Genomic DNA, 22384 nt, shown 5'->3' on the forward strand with positions numbered 1-22384 from the left:
CGTCGTTATACAAACATTTGTTTTATACACATCTTGCCTGAACATGAGCGTTCGCGATACCTTAATAAATTAAGGTTGATCGCCCGTATGTCCCTTCAGTGTTCCCCCGTCCAACACAGTGGACAGATATTGCTTATCCAGACATCTATACATATTTGAATCCCGTTAAGTTAAGTGTTGTCTGTAAATAGACAACATGTTAATAGCCAACTGTTTGATCTATAGGCTGAGATTTAGTTGGAGATGACAGTCTGATGCTGCTATAATATTAAAGGTCCCATATTGTAAAAAGTGAGATTTTCCTGACTTTTATATTTTAAAGCAGGCTTGAGTCCTATATAAATACTGTGAAAGTATTGAAATGCTCAATCCATGGGGAAATACACACAGCACATATTCAGAAACTGTGCGTTTGAAACAAGCTGTCAGGACTTCCGTCCATTTGTGATGTCACAAATGTACAATATTGAGACCATTTCCCGGATTTAAACGTAAACATACTAACTGTGTCCCAGTTTATTTCCTGTTGCAGTGTATGTGAATGACATCAGCTGACAGGATGTAAACATGGACCCAAGCTGTTTCCTAGCAACACAATTCCGTTGCCATTCCGTTGAAATGCGCTAAAACGGAGTGTTTCAGACAGAGCGTGAATACAGGTATATTCAAGCAGACAGTATTAGAAAAATAAAGTGTTTTTTGAACATTAAAGCATGTAAACATTTTCTAGCAACACAACAGCTTTTCATCATATTCTCTCCTATGACAGCGAGTTTCTTTCCATGCTGGTCTTGTCTATAGCTTGGAGCCATAAAGCCCCTCTATTATATCTTTTTTAGGACATAGCAGGGGAACAAATCAGAGATCAGGGTTTTGGGATTTATTGTTGGTGCAACCAACTACACAGCAACTCTTCAGCATAGCGTTATTACTATTACCGTTTTTTTTAAAGTAGAAGTTTGGAGACATGTTTCAACTTCTTCTCTTTACGCCGTTATCGTCTATGAGGGACACGGGATGGACGCGTGGTCATGTGAGCCTATTCTGGATGACGTTATGCCGGTCTGATGTATACTGGGCTAAGTGTCACTGCAGGGAGCGACTTACGGAGCAGTGGTGATGAGTGTAGCTTCGATTAGAGTTGAGAGTGGGTTGTTGATTTACTGAGGGTAAGGTAAATCATAATTTGTGTACTATTAAATATCTACACCATCAAAGTAAAGTGAAGCCAATCAAAATACGTGAAAAAGTGAGACGGCACTGAGGGACTCTCTAATCCAAAACCAGCAGCACCTGCAGCGAAGAACTGCTGACGCCTGCACAGCTGTTGAGGTGGATACACTTCAGCTGATAGAAAAAGAAAACATGGTTTTCAATCTGCAGACATGTCTGGAGGTTCACTGTGGACATGTTGAACCCGTTATGTGAAAAGTGAATGATTTCCCCGTGAGTTGCGTATTTCAAACTCTTAATGGATTTACCTCAACAGCGCTGAAGTGGTGCAAAGTCTGCAGATCTGTGCTTTGTATATTGCATGTTCAGTCATATATTTATCAGGGAGTCTGAAAAAACTTCCACTGCCTCATTTTCAGCAACAGGCTAGCTGAAGGCCAATGAAGATCAACATGTTAATTAAGCGTTAAATATTTAACAGCAGCCTTGGTGTGCAAGCTCAATGGAGCGTATCCTGGATCTGTCATGAGGAAATCGTTTAGAAAAGACGCGAGGGGTTATTCACATAACTCAACAACAAGGTTAGAGTGACATTATGGGCTGAGATTGTCAGGCTAGAATGTTTTCATATTCATAAACATGAATTACTGGGTCAGTGTGGATATACCAAATAGAACCGGTGGTCTTTTTTTGTCCTTTAATAGAACTGCTTTTTGAATAAATCCAACAAACAAAAGAAAACTGACCCAGTTATTTAATGAATAACAAAGATAAGAAATGAAAACAAATTAGATTAAGAAAGAAGTCTACCATGAAGGTCTCAGCCCATAATGTGCAGATTCAGATAATTCATTCAATGCGTCCAAAATGGGATGCAAAAGTGCATCATTTAAGGAAGTCAAAGTCATGTCACTGATGGAGACAGAGATGAAGAGACAGAGGACGCAGAGTGGTGATCTGACCGTGACTTTGTGTTGTCCGGTGAGGTTGGGCCATTCACACAGCAGCTGGCTCTCAGACAGGGTGAGGACGCAGGGGGTCTCTCCAATCAGCACCGTGTAGTTGAGACGACTGTTACCCGGAGCCGCTGGGATCAGGTTACGGCCCTAAAGACAGACAGAGACACTCGGTTCATTTATGCACACTTTTTAATGCAAACCCACAGTGTGTGTGTGTTCAACCCAGTTGCCAGAAAATATGTTGGCATTTCTGCAAACCACTGAATACTTGTTTCTTTCATAAATACGCTTCATATCAGCCTCGTATCACGCACGTATACGTGGTTAACGTTGTGTCACTACTGGTTAGGTTTACGCAACAAATAAACTACTTTGTTACGGTTAGAAAAAAACCTTGGTTTGTTTTAAATTAACAGCGTAACAATGTAACGTAACAACCATAACAACGAAATTAGTGTAACAATGTAACCAGCATAACAATGTCACTAACAATGTGACTAGCTTAAAAATGTAACTAGCGTAAATAAACAACCACCCTTAGCAGACTTACATAACGTTACGTAACAAGCTTTACAAAGTCCCGTACAACAATGTCATGTACAACAATGTTGCATAAAGAATTGTTGCGTAAAACAGCGTTGCGTAAAACAATGGTACTCAAAAAGTGTAAAGTCAACGTTCTCTTTTGGTTTTTACGCGGGACACCAACAGCGGTCTCCTGGGTTAAAGTCTTGTGTTGCAACTGATTGCTGATACACTGTTCTCATTCATTTGATTGTTGCTTAATGTGTGAACTAAGGTGTTCTAGGATCGAATATTCCCAATTTGTAATCCTTTTTTAAAACAATTCTGATAAGTCAAACGAAAAACTGGAGAAGAAAAATAAGACAGGAAGACAAAGAGCACTAAATGCATACTGTATATATTATATAGAAGCAGTCGGGAGGCACACAAACTCTCACCAACCAATACTGGTTTGTCGTCTGTCCACTAAACTGAATTCCACGCATAAAGCCTGCACCTGAGGTGTGTAAATTCTAACATTTGTCAATTTCAGTTCCAGTTTTTCATTTCAATATCAAGTCCACTAGTTCCAATTTGACACACACTTTGTCTGTGATGGAGGGGAGGCAGTTAGTGGTGTGAAAAGCGGGAACTCAAGCAACAGCAAGAAAACAAAAACGCAACGGGGGGAAAGATGAATACAAAGAAAACAAGACAGATAGGAAACGAGGCGAGAAAACATCAGGAGATGCAGGCGCGAGGAGCGGGGAGAGCAGAGAAAAAGATTACGAGAGAGGTAGGGAAAAGATGAAAGGAATATATACTCTAAAGTGAGAAAGAAAATGGGACTGAGCAGAAAACAGAGCTGGCGAGCGAGCGAGATCGACGGAGAGGGGGGGGAGAGAGAGGAGATAGCTGCCGCGTCTCCTGCTGGCTTAGCAGTGGGACGCAGAGACAGACTCCGTTTTCCAATCCCATCGTCTCTGCAGGCCGCCACCCAGCCCCGCTCTGCAACCCTGTAAACATGCATCCCATTCCATCTCGCAAACACACACAGCCTCGTAGCCACACACACACACACACACGCAGAGTTCAAGCAACACACGTACTCAAGTTGAAGCCACACATGGAGCTGTTGCCACACACACACACTACAGGCAAGAAGCATCATGCGGGGACACGCTCTCAGAAACACACACAGGAAAGCACTCACCAAAGACCAAGACCAGATAAATGTTTTTTTCTCTCTCTCTCTCGCTAACACACCTCAGTGAAAACACAGCCGACACTTCAGATGAGAAATTAATTGCGTGGCGAGCGCGGTGCACGCATCTCTGAGAAAATACAACCCCCGCATCCCACCCCGCCAAATTGCATTTTTGTCCGTCTCATCATCAGCGCTTCCAATGGGTAGGCAGTTCCACCAACAAGCCAAGCAGGAGATTTGGCAATTACTGCGAGGCTCTTTGCTAATAAATTATCATTTAAGAAATAAATTACGACGGTTATGCTGCTTTCAATCCCTTCATGGGAATAAACAGCGTAACGCACTCTCTGTGATAACATAGGAGATAGTCAAGGCGAATTCTGGCAGAAGATAAAAGCACCGAACACTGGATTCAATGCAAATGTTAACACATCAATGCGGCACTCATTGAAAATAAATGGATTCTATATTGTCTTTTTATTGTGCAAAGTGTAGACTCATGAAAGGTGAAGTTATACGTGGTTTACACAGACGGTCACGAGATTGCAGTCAATCATTGTAGTCGAACGTAGATTTCGCATTATCTGTACATTCTTGTTGACTATACTAGACCCCTGCAGAGTCCAACCACCAGAAATGTGTTTATTATTATCACCTGTTGTGAAATGGGTAACGTTAGATCAGACATAAGTGTGATTTGACTTGGGGGTCCAGGGTCTGTTTGGTTGACACTGCGGTCGGCGTTCCAGTTTTCCTCAGCGATTCCTCAACAGGTATAACGTTAATATAAAACTGGAGACTTGGATTTTGGTCTTGTTATTAGTACAACCAGTCACACAGCAGCTCTTTGTATGTCTGGCAGGTGAACATTAACTTTAGACCCCTGACGGATCTCTATTAAACAGCGTGTTGCTGGTTGCTAGCAAACGTTAGCGGCTAGCCATCAGTCCGAAAGGTAACGCCAAAAGTCGACACAATACTGCAGATATGTCCGTTCATATTTAAACAAACATTAGCTAACGTTAGCTGTTAGCACTCAGTCGGAAACGTAACCACAAATGTCAATAGGCTACGATAGTGCAGATACATCCGATTCCCATTTAAACAAACATTAGGTAACGTTAGTTTTTAGCCCTCAGTCAGAAACGTAACGCCAAAAGTCAACACAATATTGCAGACATATCCGATTCAAATTTAAACGAACGTAGCTAACGTTAGCTGTTAGCCTTCAGTCAGAAACGTAACGCCAAGAGTCAACACAATACTGCAGATATGTCCACTGTTAATGCAAATGAAAACCAATATAATCCGAATCTTGTGGACCGTGGGCCTGTGTGAGCTTCCAGCACTAGAAAATGAATTACACAAATTGAAAAGAGTGTTATTTAAGAGGGCTCGAGGCCGCAGAGGAGGAAGTCAGTTAAAGAAGGTGCTGTTAGTTACTGAATGAAAAAAATTGGCCTTGGAAGGTGTGGACGTTGGTTTTCAGCTTTCAATTATATATTTTTGAGACCCCCCCCCAACCCCTTCCAAGAGACCTTGTAAACACATTTGAGAGATTCTTTTTCGTTCCAGTGACAATAAAAATGTGTGTTTGTATGTGTATGTAGGCTTTGCCATTACTAATACAAGATAAGTTCAATATGTTTGAGTCTCGAGCTGAAAGTAGAAAAACCTTGGGAGAAAAACATTCACAGTACCACCACTACCTGAGACCTAGGTTTAATAAAATATTTAGAATGTTTAGGTAAACACATGTTTTGTATGGTTGCTAAGGTGCTCAGGCTGTTCTCATATACTGTTCGTAGCTATACCAACAAAAGGTTGTGCACTATAATTCGTATATAACCCACGTTATCAATTCGTTCGGTATAATCGTGAGCTAGGAGAGGTGATGTAGTATAAAAACTGAGAAAATCTGCGTATCAGGAAAAGGTCGAGGTGGACGGGTGCATCTGCGGACTTTCACCCAGGAGACTGCTGTTAAAGCCCAACAGGCAACAACAGCTGTCAGTGTGTCAGTGTGCTGACTTGACTATAACTTGCCCCAAACTGCATGTAATTATCATAAAGTGGGCATGTCTGTAAAGGGGAGACTCGTGGGTACCCATAGAACATATTTTTATTCACATATTCATTCCAGATCCAAATCTGGATAATTTTCAAAAACCAAGTAAATGTGTCAATTCTGTACAAGTGTCACTGGCGTTATTCTTGCTGCATGAGCTGTCTAAAGGGAGTCTTTTCAGCTTCCCAGCTACACTGTACAACACGTCCCTGACGAGTTGTGTTTACACAGCTCCCTAGCCAATGCTGTTTGCAAGGTAAAAACATCAGATCAGAGCACTAATGGGAGAAAAAGTGAAATGTACGGGAAAGCAAGTAAATCTACAAAAACAACAGTTGTGCCTTTCTGACCTTGAGAATGAGCGGCGACGTGGGCTTGAGCTCCAGTACCCCGGAGGGACTCAGCGGTTCAAACACGGGGTCGGGGTAGTAGCTGAAAGTCTCGTTGACCACCACCAGAGCGTTCACGTTGTCCATGTAGAACCCGATCTCATCCGGGCCGGTGCCGGTCTCGGAAAAACCCAGATCTGAATCGGCCACTGACGGAGCCAGGCACACCATGACCGAGTTATTATACACCGTACAGTTCTGAAAAAGAAAGAGAGAGAGAGGAAACAAGAAAGAGTTTATGGCTTATGTTTTCAGTCAAATCTATAGATGAGTAGGGAGTCGTCTTTGTATGAAACTATATGTGCACTGGACACAAATCCAAACCCACTACTTTTCATCATAATCCAGTTAAAGTTCTATTTACAAGAGAATGTCTTGTATAAAACAGGCAGAAATACTAAGAATAACCTGCATGCTATAATTCTTTTTTAAAATAGACCCGTCGGGTATAATAACCCATCCTTTTTGTAAGTCAATGCCCTGTGAAACGGCGATGCTGTTATGCCTATTGGAAATGTAAATTGGTTGCAAATTTATGATCAACTGTTAATAATGGGCAATGTGCTGTGTGCCTTTGCTTGTACCTGAGAATGTTTTACATCGTTGCTTTTTGAAGAATACATGAATACAAGATGTCATGGTCATCTTCGCTTCAATTTATAGTACGTTTTGGACCATTTACAAAATGTTTTTTCTGCATACAGAAGATAAGCTTATGTATAACTGCTTTATTGATTTAAGTACACCTACAGTGGGTATGTATATATTAAAGTTCAGTGAATGAAAAGATATTACTTCATCTCACTTAAAGCGGCAGTAGGCAGTATATTTTTGGCATCATTGGGCAACAATTCTATAATAACCTTTCAGCATATTGTAATTCAAGTGTTCTGAGAGATAACTAGACTTCTGCACCTCCTCATGGCTCTGTTTTATATTGACTGATATTTGATCAGCGCTGCCTAGTTTGACCATTTGTTTGGAGTTTGTGAGTGATTGACAGCTGCTCAGAGACAACAAGGCTCCAGCTTGGCTCTGATTGGTTGTTTTCCTCCGGTCTGTGAAATCTTGCAGATGCCATTAGGAGCACCGGAGGACACAGAGGCACATGATTTTTTTCAGATTACCTGTCTCATGCACTACTGTCAGGATATAGTGGCCGTTTATATAAAATATTTTTTTTTAATCATATTTGCTCCATTTCTACCTACTGCTGCTTTAACTCCTGTACTGTTTGTACACCTGTGCCAACACTCAGAGAAATGTAAATATGAAATAATATGCTTATTGTTTGCCTTCATCTTTTATTTTCTGAGTACATGACTTGCGAATGCAGTGATATTCCATCAAGGCAAGTCTTGCTCTGAGCACGTCACCGAGATTTCAAGTCAATCCAAACATTCCATCGCATTACAGTTAGGGCTGTCAAAGTTAACACGTGTTAATGCAATTCATTTTAACGCCACTAGTTTCTTTAACGTATTAACGCAACTTGCGATTTCTAGCTTGTAGCGGGCTTAGTTTTAAAGCTAGAGTGAAGTTACTGGCATCATATTAAACTAAAAAACCTAAGGAATCCATTGGTATCAACCATGTCATACTAGCTTGTTGCAAAGGAGGCTAAATAACGCTCCAAAATTACGCTATAGTTTGTCGAGGAAAAACTGGCATGGCCATTTTCAAAGGGGTCCCTTGACCTCTGACCTCCAGATATGTGAATGTAAATGGGTTTTATGGATACCCACGAGTCTCCCCTTTTACAAACATGCCCACTTTATGATAATCACATACAGTTTGGGGCAAGTCATAGTCAAGTCACCACACTGACACAATGACAGCTGTTGTTGCCTGTTGGTCTAGAGTTTGCCATGTTATAACTTGAGCATATAGTTGTATGTTAAATGCAGTACCTGTGAGGGTTTCTGGACAATATTTGTCATTGTTTTGTATTGTTAATTGATTTCCAATAATAAATATGTACATACATTTGCATAAAGCAGCATATTTGCCCACTCCCATGTTGATGAGAGTATAAAATACTTGACAAATCTCCCTTTAAGGTACATTTGAACAGATAAAAAAACGTGTGTTTAATTTGCGATTAATCGCGATTAACTATGGACAATCATGAGATTAATCACGATTAAATATGTTGATTGATTGACAGCTCTAATTGCAATACAATAGTAATGCCACTTTGACCAAAAAAAAACACAAAAGCAGACATGATGTTCATTGTGATGGATTGCCTCTCTCAGTCAAGTCTCTGTAGGTCTGGCTGTCACGCAGTAATGAAATGAATAAGAAAGGCCGTCTGGAAGGGTTATTGAAAAATGTAAAACACTATGGTATGCTTTGGAAAATAGCTGTCATTTCAGTATTCATGATTTGTAGTAAATGGGCGACAGCATTAAAAAACATCAGCGTGGTCCCTTTAAGTGCACTTTGATAAAGGGGCTGTGTGGGATGCATCATGCAGGCTGTTTGGCTTCAATAAGCGACAGCTTCACCTGCAGGTTGAAGTGCCTCGGTATTGTTTGGAGTTCAGTTCTTAACCTTGACAACTAAAGAGCTCCAACTCACTGTGACAATCACCTAAGTGCTATGAGAATCTATAGAATTGATGGAACTCTACAACTTTTCAAATGGGACTTCAGGTTCTCCATGGATCTTTTTTTTCTTTTGTCTTCATTCCCCAAAACATTCTCTCTATCTCTCTCTCTCTCTTTTACACACACACACACACACACACACACACACACACACACACACACACACACACACACACACACACACACACACACACACACACCGTCTCTCTCATGTTGTCTGCTTTCTTTTTGTGACACCAACACTCATGTGGTGCGGTGACATTTGAAAAGCTCTGTGGCCTGAGGTAGCGTTAGATGTCTGAAGCTGTAGCTGTAGAGAGAGAGCAGACGTGAGCAACGCACACAGACACACTGTCTGCCACCTTCAGCGGCTCTGGAGAAGCAGTCGTCTGCAGATATATTTTCTTGTGTATGCAGAGGGGTATGTCTGAATCTATTTGTCAGTTAATGTATGTACTGTATTTGTAAAGATGAATAATGTATACCGTATATACTGCCAGGGTGTGTTTGTGAATTCATATTTGTGCCGGTGTGTCTTCCTGCCCGGGCTGCCTGTTGGTTAGTCTGTGCTTGTAGTGTGTGTGTGTGTGTGTGTGTGTGTCATCCACATCAATACTCACATGAAAGGACTCTGCCTGCCCATACTTGGCCCTGATCTTTGGTTCTCGGATGGTCGCGAGGTTGGTCCCGCTCACTGTCAGCAGAGTCCCACCACTGTAGGGACAAAGAGAGAAGGGGAGAAGATGGAAAAGATATCTGTGATCAGTAGCAGTTTGTATGTACCTGCAAAACGGAGCCTACAACTGCAGGAAGTCATGTGACAAATGTTCCAAAAGAAAAGCTGATGAGAACTTTCTGCTTTGCCAAAGCAGCTCTGTGAACTGTGTTTGCAGAGAGCAACATCTCATTACAACATTGAAATTAGAGACCATTAAGCTGCATACAATATTATGCTCATAATAAGAGTTTTTACTGTAGGCATATGCTGAGACAAGTCGCAACTTTCAGCCTGCATAACATTTGCTGAGCTAACTGTCTCCTGGAAGTTACGTATATACTACCAATTTGGTTTCCCGATTACGTAGTGGGGTCAAACACAATATAAAAATATAAAAAAAATATTATTAAAAAGAAAAGTAGAGCTCAGGGATGAACCGTTTACAATAGGGATGAGTATTGGCAAGATTCTGATGATACGTTACATCTCATGATATAGGGGTAACGATTCAATATTGCGATTAGGGATAGAATGATATGACTTTTTCAGTCCCAATAGCGATACATTGGTTTTGGGTATCGGCCGATATCAAGCACCGATCCGATACCAGTGTTTAATTATTAAACTGTATGCTTCACTGTGTGGAAGAGACTGGGATCATTCTTTAATGTTTAAGGCAACAACAGCCTTGACTTAAACATTGCTTTCCTAACTTTGTAAAACAAAATGTGACCGATAAATACATAGATATTAATTTATTTAATTTTACTTTATTATTAGAATAATAAATTGTACACCAACAACTTGGTAAAAAATCTTCAAAATTAACAGAGATTACAATTTGCGTGTAAACCTTTTTAATGCAGCAACAAATTGGTGACTAACATCATCACACATGAATACAACTAGACTCATTTGATCCACAAGAGTCTCAGCTTTACAATGATACTCAATTTATACAATTCCAAGACTGATTACGGACCACAGTATGCAGAAATATTCAAATACACCATTTTAGAATAATTGAAAATGGTACAAACAAAAAATAACACAAACAGCTGCTTGTTTTTTTGCCCCAAACTGCATGTGATTATCATAAAGTGGGCATGTCTGTAAAGGGGAGACTCGTGGGTACCCATAGAACCCATTTACATCCACACATCTGGAGGTCAGAGGTCAAGGGACCCCTTTGGAAATTGACAGTTTTTCCTCGCCAAAATGTAACTTTGGAACATTATTTAGCCTCCTTCCCGACATGCAAGTACGACATGGTACCAATGGATTCTGTTTTCTAGTTTCATATGATGCCAGTAGGTTCACTCTAGCTTTAAAACTGAGAAAAAGGGACAAAGAGCAGAGTGAGAAATTGAGCGAGGGGGAAAGATCCACAGAGACACTCTACATACTTTAATCACAACTCCATCCGCAGTAAATAATATGTGTTTGCCTTGAGCCGGTGAAGGTCACTGGACTGAATCCAGTAAATAACAACGCCAGAACTTGGCTGAAGCCCCGAGCTTCATTTTGTTGGTGAGCAGTGTGTGAAGGCAGACTCACAATGTGTAACGATGTCTATGTGGTGCAGGATCGATTCTTAGAAGATATCATGTTTTTCTCCATGACTGAGACTGTTTGTTATATAGAACGGCTGATTGGTTTGCAAACTCCACCGGTCAAATTGGCAAGTGTTTTTTGGAGTTTGTGATGCAAGTTTTGGAAAAAGTTTAGGTAGCCTTCAGTGGTATCCCATGTTGGTCTGACCTAAAATAAATGGTGGACTTGTTTCTTTTGATGACCCCCCACAATGCAAGATTACAAGTGCTGAGAAAGGATCGTGAAGTTCACTGGAAAAACACAATCGCTATTATAGGAGGACTCTTGCCACTTGTAAACAATGACAATGGAGTTAGTCTTTCCTTTTTTTCACTGCAACACTTCTATTGGATTTATGAGGTTTTCATGAAAGATCTCTTACCTTCTTGAAGCCTACCTTGTTTTACAGTGGCAGTTGCAACCTCTGAGAGCAGTACTCTCCTCTGTTTTCTGCTAGGAGGCGTTCAGTGCTGCCTCTGAGAAATATAGTTTGGAAGATTCCCTATTCCCTCAAGCCGTAGATTCAGAGTACCCCGCTTCACGAGCAATAGGAGTAAAAACTCCTTTGTTTCCTGTGCAAAAACTCTTTATTTTGCGCATGTAATTTATAATTTTAGAGATTGTTTTGCTGCAGTAATGTATTCTGTATATTGTATGTACAGGGCACATTTTTGTATGTTTTGTTGTTCTCATTTTTGTTTTGTACTTTATCTTATGCACCTGACTGCAATTCATGTTTCCCATCTGGAATAATAAAGTGACTGAACTGAACTATGGTGTGTCTTTCTACAGGTTTTTCACTGCCTGGAGGGGGATATACTGTAGTCTCTCACACTGCTGCCTGAAATAAAAGGCTGAGATAAAACCTTGTATCTTGAAAAAGTCATAAACAATATGCAGCTCCCTTACTGCACGTTGGACACTAAAACATTTTTTGAAAACATGCAGTGGGCATCGAATGAGTATTTTTGGGCCTGGGTGAAGTCTGAAGTTCAAACATCCCATGGCCAACACCCACGGTTATGATATCTCCGTAGGCATCTCGCGGGCTGGATGCGGTGTGTAGAGCATCTAATTCTCTGCTCAGAGATCCCTGTGCCTGACTGCTGCCTCCGCTATCTACACCTTAAAGACAAGTGTTCTTCAGATTTACTCCCTCTGTTGCTTGGGTATCTCCAGTGGTGACGTTCACTGCGGAGGGATACTGCCGAGATAGGGAACGGCTCACTGTCACCGCCGTGACTATTTAACTACAGGAGTCTCTATTCTGGAGACTGACTCGCCACTTACTGTGTTGTTCTTTTTCTTTAATATTGTGGAGCTGAACCCCAACGTAAAATTTCAAATGTTTGAAAACCAGACATCTGGGCATATCTTGACCAATCATCTTTAAAGACCTGTAAACTGTGGAGTCCTCAAAATATCTACGGGAGCTGGACCTATAAAACAGCCCAGTACACAGCAGTTCGTGAAATAGTCCCGAAATTTAATGTATTGATTCGTGTACACAGACACGAATTTCACATTTTTTGTGAGGGTCAGAACGAAATCAATTCGTATGTAATCCATGTAATTGTAAACCGGGAAGTATAGAGAGCTGTGAAAGCCGCATAGGGAGGAGGTCGGGATGGATGGGTGGGTCAAAAAAGACTTTCGCCCAGCAGACCGGTGTCCGTGTCCTGTGTTAAACCACAAGTCAGAGTTGATTTATTTGTCACGTACTTTCAATACTTAAGTTATGGCACTTCTGGTGTTATTTTGACCCAAACCACGATCTTTTCCTAACCCTAACTAAGTATTTTGTTACCTAAGCCTAACCAAGTCGATCTTTTCCTAAACCTAACTTAGTAGTTTTATTTTGAAAAGACTGGATCAGAAATTGACACATGCGTCACGTGTTGCTGGACATTCGTAGGAAAAAGCACGGAAAATACGTCGTTAAAAGTCGTGCTGAACTTCACGAAAAAAAAGGGAAATTCATGTCAATGTACACGATTCAAATAGATTACATTTCCTGACTATTTCATGAGCTGCCATGAGACTGTGTTGTATAAAATGCTCTTCCAGTTCTTGATCCCTTTATCCCAATTCCTTATTCGCCATTCTTAAAGGATTCATGATGACTTGGATGGCTTTGAGTAATCCAACAAGTCTGCTTGTATTGCTTCCATGTGGACGCCATTGGACCTACCACATAAAGTATCCATTGGAGAGAATTTTCACCACTTTTACCTTTTGCAGCTGCAGGTGGATGAGTGGTGATCCCACCAATGACCCACTGATTCTAAATTGTAGGATTAAGATGTGACGGCTGGAGCTGACAACCATTTCTGTCTCTACAGCGGTCAAGCTTAAGACCGGTCAGCGTACGCCGAGTCCTACCTCCCTGACAAGGAAGGTAGGACTTCCCTGTGGTAGTCGGAGTCGTTGCTAAATCAGAGGAAGTTCTAGTTCTCCCTGCAGGATCAAGTAACTGATCCTGGCAACACATCCGCAGGCCATTATAGAGGTCATACAGACAGACACAATAACTAAAAAGTTATGTTATAGCATCACACCGCTCAATGGGGGCATTGGACAATCCTTCGTCCTTGGCTCAGCTCGCAGCTTAGAGAGTACCCTCTCCAACCCTCCACTACAGAGGGATAACAAGGCACATTCCTTCTGGTGGGTTACCATGTGCCACCATTGATTTCTGCCAAACGCAGGTGTCTTTTCATTGTCGACATTAATCTGACACTTATCCAGAATGACTGTGTAAAAGCGCCAACAGCAGAGTAAGTGATATGGTGATACGAAGTAGAGACAGAGCCTCTTAATATCTCGTATAGAGAGTCTGGCTGGCTAACGCCAGACATTCATCTCTCACTCTAATCCAGGACGACTTACAATAACAGCAAATGGTAATGATAGGGAGGGACAGAGAGTCAATGATAAAGGTAGACGCACCATCTCTGGTATTGTTGGTAGACAAAAGAATTCAAGACTGACTATTCTTCTCAGCAAGAGGTTTTTTTCTTCTTCTTTTGGCAGGTTTCCCATTACTGGCTAAGACGATCGGGTCCCATTCATCCTAGATTTCTTTGGATAACAGCATCGTGCGTAAGCTGTGACTGTAGCTGTTATTGGGGATGTAGCAAGTCTTTGACAGGGATTTTGACAGCTGACGTAGGTGTAGCGGTATTTTCTCTGCTCCTACTTTTACACACTATTCAAATTCACTTTTTGTGATGCTGTATTCTTGTCATTTTCTACTACATTACTGTCATCTTCAAGAGCCAAATTCAGATCGAGCAACTGGAAATGAGACACTTCAATTCACTATGGCTGAGTGCCATGACACTCTGCCATGATGTGCTGAAATTAATTTTGTACAAAATCAAGTCTGTTCTGTTGAACAGAGTCTAATTAATTTGAATGAGTTGTAATATTGTGCCACTTCCACCTAAACTAAACAACAAAATGTATTTTGTTGTTGTTTTTTTAATCTCCTATTATCCTCTTTGAATGCAAATTAGTTTTCTGAACTGTCACAGCAAGGGAATGTACATCTATTAGTTTGGACTGTTCCCATGATTGATATTTATATTAAGACTGTCAAATTTAACACAATATTAACGCATTAACACAACTTGCATTTTTAGGTTGTAGCGGGCTCAGTTTTAAAGCTAGAGTGAAGATACATCATATGGTCTAGCATCATATGAAACGGCAAAATCTCAGGAATCCATTGGTATCAACCACGTCATACTAGCTTCTCACGAAGGAGGCTTAATAACGCTCTACACCTGCGCTAAATCTTGTCGAGGAAAAACTGGCGTGGCCATTTCAAATGGGTCCCTTGACCTCTGACCTCAAGATATGTGAATGTAAATGGGTTCTATGGGTACCCACGAGTCTCCCCTTTACAGACATGCCCACTTTATGATAATCACACGCAGTTTGGGGCAAGTCATAGTCAAGTCAGCACACTGACACACTGACAGCTGTTGTTGTCTGTTGGGCTGCAGTTTGACATGTTATGATTTGAGCATATTTTTTATGCTAAATGCAGTACCTGTGAGGGTTTCTGGACAATATTTGACATTGTTTTGTGTTATTAATTGATTTACAGTAATAAATATATACACACATTTGCATACAGCAAGCATATTTGCCCACTCCCATGTTGATAAGAGTATTAAATACTTGACAAATCTCCCTTCAAGGTACATTTTGAACAGATGAAAAAATGTGTGATTAATCGCGATTATATATTTGAATCAATTGACAGCCGTAATATATAGCTATCTCTATATACTGTACATATCTATATATAAAGTATATCCATATATATCTATCTATCTAGAGAGAGAAAAAGAGAGAGAGAGAGAGATAGATGTATAGCTAAACAAAACAAAGTATTATTATTAATCTGGCCCATATTGCTGCATAAGCAATGCTTCAACACCTGTATGTTTAATACTGTGTTTGCTCATATACTAGCATTATATTACTGTGCTCTTTATAAGAGAGACGAATGCGGCTGATTAACAAAGGAGCAATGGAGCCAAGGCCACTTTCAAATGAACTGATTTTTAATAATGTTTCTGCCACAAATGCATCGTGGGACGAGGCAGACTGCACTTAAACAGTATAATACTGCCTGTCCTCCTCCTCCTCCTCCTCCTCCTCCTCCTCCTCCTCCTCCTCCTCCTCCTCCTCCTCCCCCCCTCTCCTCCTCAGCTTGATGTATATTTGTGCTGAGTCCCTCTGTCCCCGTTGCTCCTCTCTTTGTCTAAGTGAGTCTCTTTAGCTCAGGTACATGCTTCAGGGAACCGACAACAAGACAATCAGGATAAACTCTCAGGGATAGCTGTGGGAATCCAACCACTGTTGTTAGTATTTCTCTCTGGTCTGCTCCCCTTGCTTCTCCTGCCATCTCTGTCCTCTCTTTCTGTTTTACTACTCTCTCTGTTTTCCTTTTTTTCTCACCCTCTCTTCGGTTTAATCCTCCTCTCACTGACTGTCAAACATCATATTATAAATGCTGAAACCACAAGTTGTGATTACATCAAAAGGGGGAAGATTAGCTGGACATTGCCTAATTCAAACAGAAATAGTGGCAAACATAAATTAAATGCACACTTAAAGGGGAACTACGGCCATTTTCAAAATGCATACATGTTATTCCCTTGGTCTAACACAGTCCAAAAAATATTAGTAAACATTAATAACTCTCTCTCAAATCCAAAAACTAGAGTGCTAAAACTCAAAATTGTGATGTCATAGGGTATAAAGTCCAGTACTGCTCCATAGACAATGAATGGGAGACTGATTTCGTGGACCCACAGAATGTTTGTTTTCTTTTTTATACTCCAATTAGCTTTATTGTATTGTAGTGCTCTCAGTTCTGCAGTTCTCACTGGAGACTCTCGGATTCATCTAGAACATTGCTCCCAATTTATTGTCTATGGAGCAGCTCCACACTTCATACCCTACGACATCACAAGTTTGAGTTTTAGTACTCTAGTTTTAGGATTTTGGAGAGAGCTGTTCATGTTTACTAATATTTTTTGTCTTAAACCATAAGAATAACATGTATGAATTTTGAAAATGGGCGTATAGTTCCCCTTTAAGGCTTGGTCACACCAGCATTAAACAGCAAAATGTTTTGGGAAATCAGGAATTGTGATTCACTCATTGGGGATGAAATAATTTACATGAATATTTTGCTTCGAGTTAATCTTTGGGGAACTTTGACACACTGTTGACAAAGAGCAATGTGTCCTGACGGTGCTGGCGGAGAGCCGGAGGTTCCAAAATGGAGTACAAATGGTATGAATACATGTTTGGAATAACAGCGTGAACTAAACGACCTGTTAGCGGATGAGCTAACGCGGTTGCTAACTAAATCCAGTTAATTAACAGTTAACAAGCTAGCTAACATGAAGAGCTTTTTCCCCAAATAACTAATCTTATTTACTTACTGATATTATATTCCATTTCTGCCAATAGATGCACCTAATTGTTACACACTGTTCCTTTAAGTAAATGTGCACTTTCAGTTTATTGTAAGAGCTGCCTGCTTGTTGCCTGAATCACTATCAAAGAGTATCGAAGCAAAGAGGCGAAACTCTGATGCTTTTTTGATAACAGCCTCTAGATGGCGCTGCGGTAGCGCTGCCACCATATTGGATTGAAAACGCAAATGAGTCTGTTAGCATGGATGTATAAAGAGACGTCTGTTCATCGCAGGTTATTTTTTTCTTAGGTAAATCAACTTCCCAGTATGAACACTTACATAACCCTCATTTAAATCATTAAGTTCTAAAAGATGTTAAGTTCACTTATAGCCAAATCCAGAGTTATTTCCTTTGGTATAATGAACATGCATCAGACCCACGGGATCGCACCGCCATGCACGCTCATATGACATATCAGGTATGTAAGCCTGTACCGTAATGGATGTATTAACGTCTCTGTTCCCAAACAACCGTCTATCTGCCAGTAGCTAGTAACATGACATAAACAGAATTTAATGTAGTTGTAGGTTATCAACACGCAGGGCAAAAGCACAGGACACAATCTCTTCTACATCCATGGTCTGTGGTCTGTTCATCGATTTTGGAGCTCCTTGACATGAAAAAGTTTGAGATTGCTCTCAAAATCCGCATGCTGCATTTCTAACTTGCATTTATGTCCATCGCTCACTTTATGCTCCTCTAGGAAGCAGCCGGGCAAAAAAAGTTCAGTTAAAAAGTATAATAGTATGCATATTTAGACTATTTAGACTATTTAGACTACCCAGTGCAACCAGTTTTCTAATGCTTACCATTAAGCATCTGCACCGGAGTAGTGGGGATATTCAGTGCCTTGCTTAAAGGCACCTTGGCAGAGTATACTTGCTGAAGCAGTGGCTGCTTTAATCTGCTTTATTCATCCGGCCGGTTTTGGGAGGAGATTTGAAAATTTAGGTCCAAAATTGCTTCTCTAACCTGTGCCGCTGCCCAAATATCTTTCCCCCCGGTGTCCCAGATGAGCCCTCCTCATTGATTTATTTTTGAAGTGCTCTGTCTTCTTCCTAAATGGAATATCATCAGCCAAGCACAATGATAATGCACTCTATTCACCCCCCCCCCCCCCTCTACTGCCCCCCCCCCTGCTCTTTTCTCTTTCTCTTTCTTTCATCCACTCCTGCTATCGTCAACCAAGCACAATGATAATGCTCTGCAGGCGTGCATGTATTAGCACAAAGGCAGACAATGAGGCAGATATGAACCAATATGATATCCCATCTCATCGGTTCGTTATACTTTCTACCTGAGCCAACATGTGACACTGTGACAGAGGGCACTGGCTGAAACGCATCAGCTAAAATTAAAGCTTCCGCTAGCTGGAAGCGACACACACAGTTTTGTCGCTGTGTGTGAGGTGTGTGTGTGTGTGTGTGTGTGTGTGTTCTTTTGTAGTTTTCTCAGCCAGATGGAGGAGGGATCTGGGGCCAAACATCAGGGACTCTGGGAATCAGTGGGGTGTGTGTATATGTGTGTGTGTACGTATGTGTAATTTTTTTTTATGTGGGATCATCACCCCTGAGTGAGCTTCCTGAAGTAGAACCCCAGGTTTGAGCGCCACGCACACACACACACACACCCACACCCTCGCGGTAGGTGTGCGGCGCAGTGATTGGGCCTCAGCTGCTCCTCGGCCAGTCCTACTGGGCAAAAGGAGCAGGGCAGGATTCATCAACACTCCTCTCTAACAAGCACTGCATCTATCTGCCACCATCTACTGATGAGTCACCGCAGGGGGGGGGGAGCAACACAGAGAAGGAAAGAAAGGAACAGGAGGGAAGGAGGTAAAATGAGGGGAAACAGGACAAGATAGCTGCCTGTTTCAATATCCTGAAATAAATGAAGAAGATAGGGAAGGAAAAAAATGCAGAGAATATGGGAAAGGAAAAAGCGTACAGCAGGTGTTCTGACATATGTTAGAACGAACAGGCCTGTTCAGACAGGTGGGTAACATAATACTGTCAACTCATTAATCTTGAAAGAATTTTAGGCACCGCCAAATCACAGGTTTGTAATAGACAAAAACATTATGCAGGAAAATATTCACCTTCGTTACCTGCCAGCATCCAGCTCTTAGAGATACACTTTAGATCCAAACATTTTTTCAACCCCCTGACAGCATCCGGGTTTAGAGTCGTTTCAATTTTTTTTTTTCAGCGTCGAAATATTTGCCGGGCATTGACTAATCCAATCAGAATTAAAATCACCCAACCCCAATCAGCAGAAAAACCAGGGAGGTAAAGGTTCTTTACAAGCAACCCAAGTCTCCATCATAAAGATGAAAGATAAATGTGTGAGTCTGCCCTCCATGCCAGTACATTCACTTTAATGTGAAAGTCTTTGCATGTGTGTGTCCTCCCCAGTGACGCTCCGTTCATGTTCAACGCTGAGCAGTTGAGGCTCTTTATTTATCTATTTAGCTGGGGATGTACAGTACAGTACTGAGCCGATAGCCGCTGATGATTTCCTGCACTAAAATATGTCTTGATTGAGCCAGATGAAAATTCTCCGGAGGCAGCATCAATCTATCCAAACCCCGCTGTCGGAGCTCACGTCCAGTCCGCTCAGACTGCTTCACCAATGCCTCCTTACATTTATCCTGCTAATGCTGCGGTATTACAAGCAGTAGTGTAAAAATTCAAGGTCGAAGCTCGGATTTTCCTCAAGCCTCCATCAGCCTTTTAGAATATCCACCCCCTGCACTCCAAAAAATTCCAGTCGGAAACAATTTTTTTTTGTTTCGCATCATTTATTGAGCTCCCCCCAGGAACTCTCCTGAGCTGCTTGGATTCATGTTAGGAACAACAGCCATCGGTTGCTATAACTATTCAGATATCCTCTCTCAACCCAAATCTGTTATTCAGTGAGATGGTAAGTTTCCAAAAAGAGATACTGAGTACCAGTTTGTCTAGAAGCTGTGGTTGGGCTACAAATGGGCATGGTGAACATAAATGGACTAAGTCAATAAAACTAGGTCATCCATCTAAGTCAATGATAACGCAACACGACAGTTTACCTGGCGATGCTCCAGTCAGGCTCGATCCTCAGGACAGTGGGGTCTTCAGTGTAGTTAAACTTGACCTCGGGGTTTCGGAGCTCGGCGTCGTCGATGTCCACCAAGACCGACGCGCTGCCCGCCGCTAACCCGGCTGGTGTAACGCACACTATCTCACGGGCATTCCTCCTGGAGGGACAGACAAAAAGATAAGTTACAAATACATGCAAGATTGCAGAGAGAATAAAAGTGAAGTGAAGTTATTTTGGGGAAAGAAACAATTCATCCATCAACAGAGAGACGGACGGCCTCAACAAAGAAGCTGTCTAGCAGCGTCTGATCTCTCTAAAAACAGAGCTATAATAATAAAGAGGCAATGACTACATTCCCTAAATACTGAGGGCCACGCTGAAGCGTTGACGTATTTAATGACTTGCTGGTTGTGCTCGTAATTACCAGTGTCCAGCCTGGGAAGCTAATTAGTATCATTCTCTTAAAATCATATTGTAACCTGCTAATTCCATTAGATAATCCCACTTGTGACCAACGCACTTCAGCTCAGCAAGCCACGCAAGTCTTGCAAGATGGACGCTCTGTCCTGGCCTGATGGATCCATAGACTGTGTATGTAAGAAGTGGACGTAGTTACCGTGACGTCACCCGATGGATTGTGGACTTCCGTTTTAAAGCCAGAATTTCGTCGTCGCCATTTTTTTTTTTTGCAGAGGTGGAAAGTTACTAAGTGCATTTACTCAAATACTGTACTTAAATAGAAATTCAAGGTACTTGTACTTTAGTTGAGTATTTCCATTTCATGCTACTTTATACTTCTACTAGAATACATGTCAGAGGTAAATATTGTACTTTTTGCTGCATTTACCTGACAGCTTTAATTACTTTACAGTTTTGCATCAAAAATAACTGCATGGAAGTGAAAAGTCAAAATGTATCATATAATTATTCCACTTGTACTGAGAAAAATAATTATGTAAAGAGATTTTTGTAGGATATGCCCACATTTTCAAAGGATGTGAAATAACAATAAGACTATATTATGACTGACGTTACCCCTCCTCTATAGTTAGTATTTTATATAAAAATAAACATGATGCGTTCAGTGTAGGGAGGAAGAGGAGGATGTAGAAACAAGTCATGTGAAATCATGTTTAATGAAGTTTACACCTGCTATGATTGGTGCACCGACAAGGATCAGCGGCACCAGTCACAAACACTGAGGGAGGGATGGAGAGAGAGTGTGTGTGTGTGTGTGTGTGTGTGTGTGTGTGTGTGTGCGTGTGTGTGTGTGTCCCATAGGCAAAATAACATTTTCAATTGCAGTCCCCAGTAGCTACACTATCTAATATGTATTTAGCACAGTTGAGTGGTGGCTGCTTTTCTGGGCCATGACTTCACAGGAGCGATGTGTGTGTATGTGTGTGTGTGTGTGTGTGTGTGTGTATACACTTTAATGCAGTGTTGCACATTCTATTGTGCCTCTACTATATGCTATGGCAGTCACACAGAGACGACGGAGAGAGTGAGAGAGAGTGAGAGAGAGAGAGAGAGAGAGAGAGAGAGAGAAAGAGAGAATCTACAATATCTAAACCTCCGAGGTCCCTTGGCCTGTAACCATAGCAACCCCATTCACAAAGAACACATGCCCACAGCATCCTTCACAAGATGCCACAAACACACAGTCCCATGGTTAGGGTGTGACAGATGAAGACAGAGTCGAGTTAAGCGAAGAGTCGCGTCGAGGTGGAATCTGTTGGATTACCGTGAGGGGGGACGGCTGATGTGACATCAAAGCTAGCATACTGTTGCTTCAATAGAGATTAGCTAGGAGAGGCTAATCCGTGCATTTGACAAGCGAGCAACTGTGGTGATACTTTGGTGTGTTTTTTCATGCACTAGATTAGGGGAAGCCTGTGTGAACGCAGACAAAGACACGCCGTGTGTCTGCATGCACGCACACTTCAACACATACACAAAACATCCCAGCCTGACACACAGATTACATGCTTACATGTGCATGTAATATCTTTAGGATTTGTTTGCAGTAAACACAAACACATCTTTGAACAGTTTATTTATGCACATATTTTCTGTAG

At 41.4% G+C, this 22384-nt stretch overlaps 1 protein-coding gene across 2 annotated transcripts in view; it reads right to left on the bottom strand.

The window, feature by feature from the left end:
- LOC141772166 (plexin-A1-like) overlaps positions 1 to 22384 on the bottom strand; it is a 353749-nt gene that overhangs the window by 52310 nt on the left and 279055 nt on the right. For both annotated transcript variants that reach the window (XM_074642860.1, XM_074642859.1), the window contains exons 16-19: positions 20296 to 20463; positions 9533 to 9626; positions 6262 to 6498; positions 2136 to 2279 (exon numbers count right to left, since the gene is read on the bottom strand). In XM_074642860.1, coding sequence (XP_074498961.1) covers positions 2136 to 2279; positions 6262 to 6498; positions 9533 to 9626; positions 20296 to 20463 — 643 coding nt within the window. The remainder of the gene's footprint in view (positions 1 to 2135; positions 2280 to 6261; positions 6499 to 9532; positions 9627 to 20295; positions 20464 to 22384) is intronic.

Source organism: Sebastes fasciatus, chromosome 8 (genome assembly GCF_043250625.1).
Source record: "Sebastes fasciatus isolate fSebFas1 chromosome 8, fSebFas1.pri, whole genome shotgun sequence".
Classification (NCBI taxonomy): Eukaryota; Metazoa; Chordata; class Actinopteri; order Perciformes; family Sebastidae; genus Sebastes; species Sebastes fasciatus.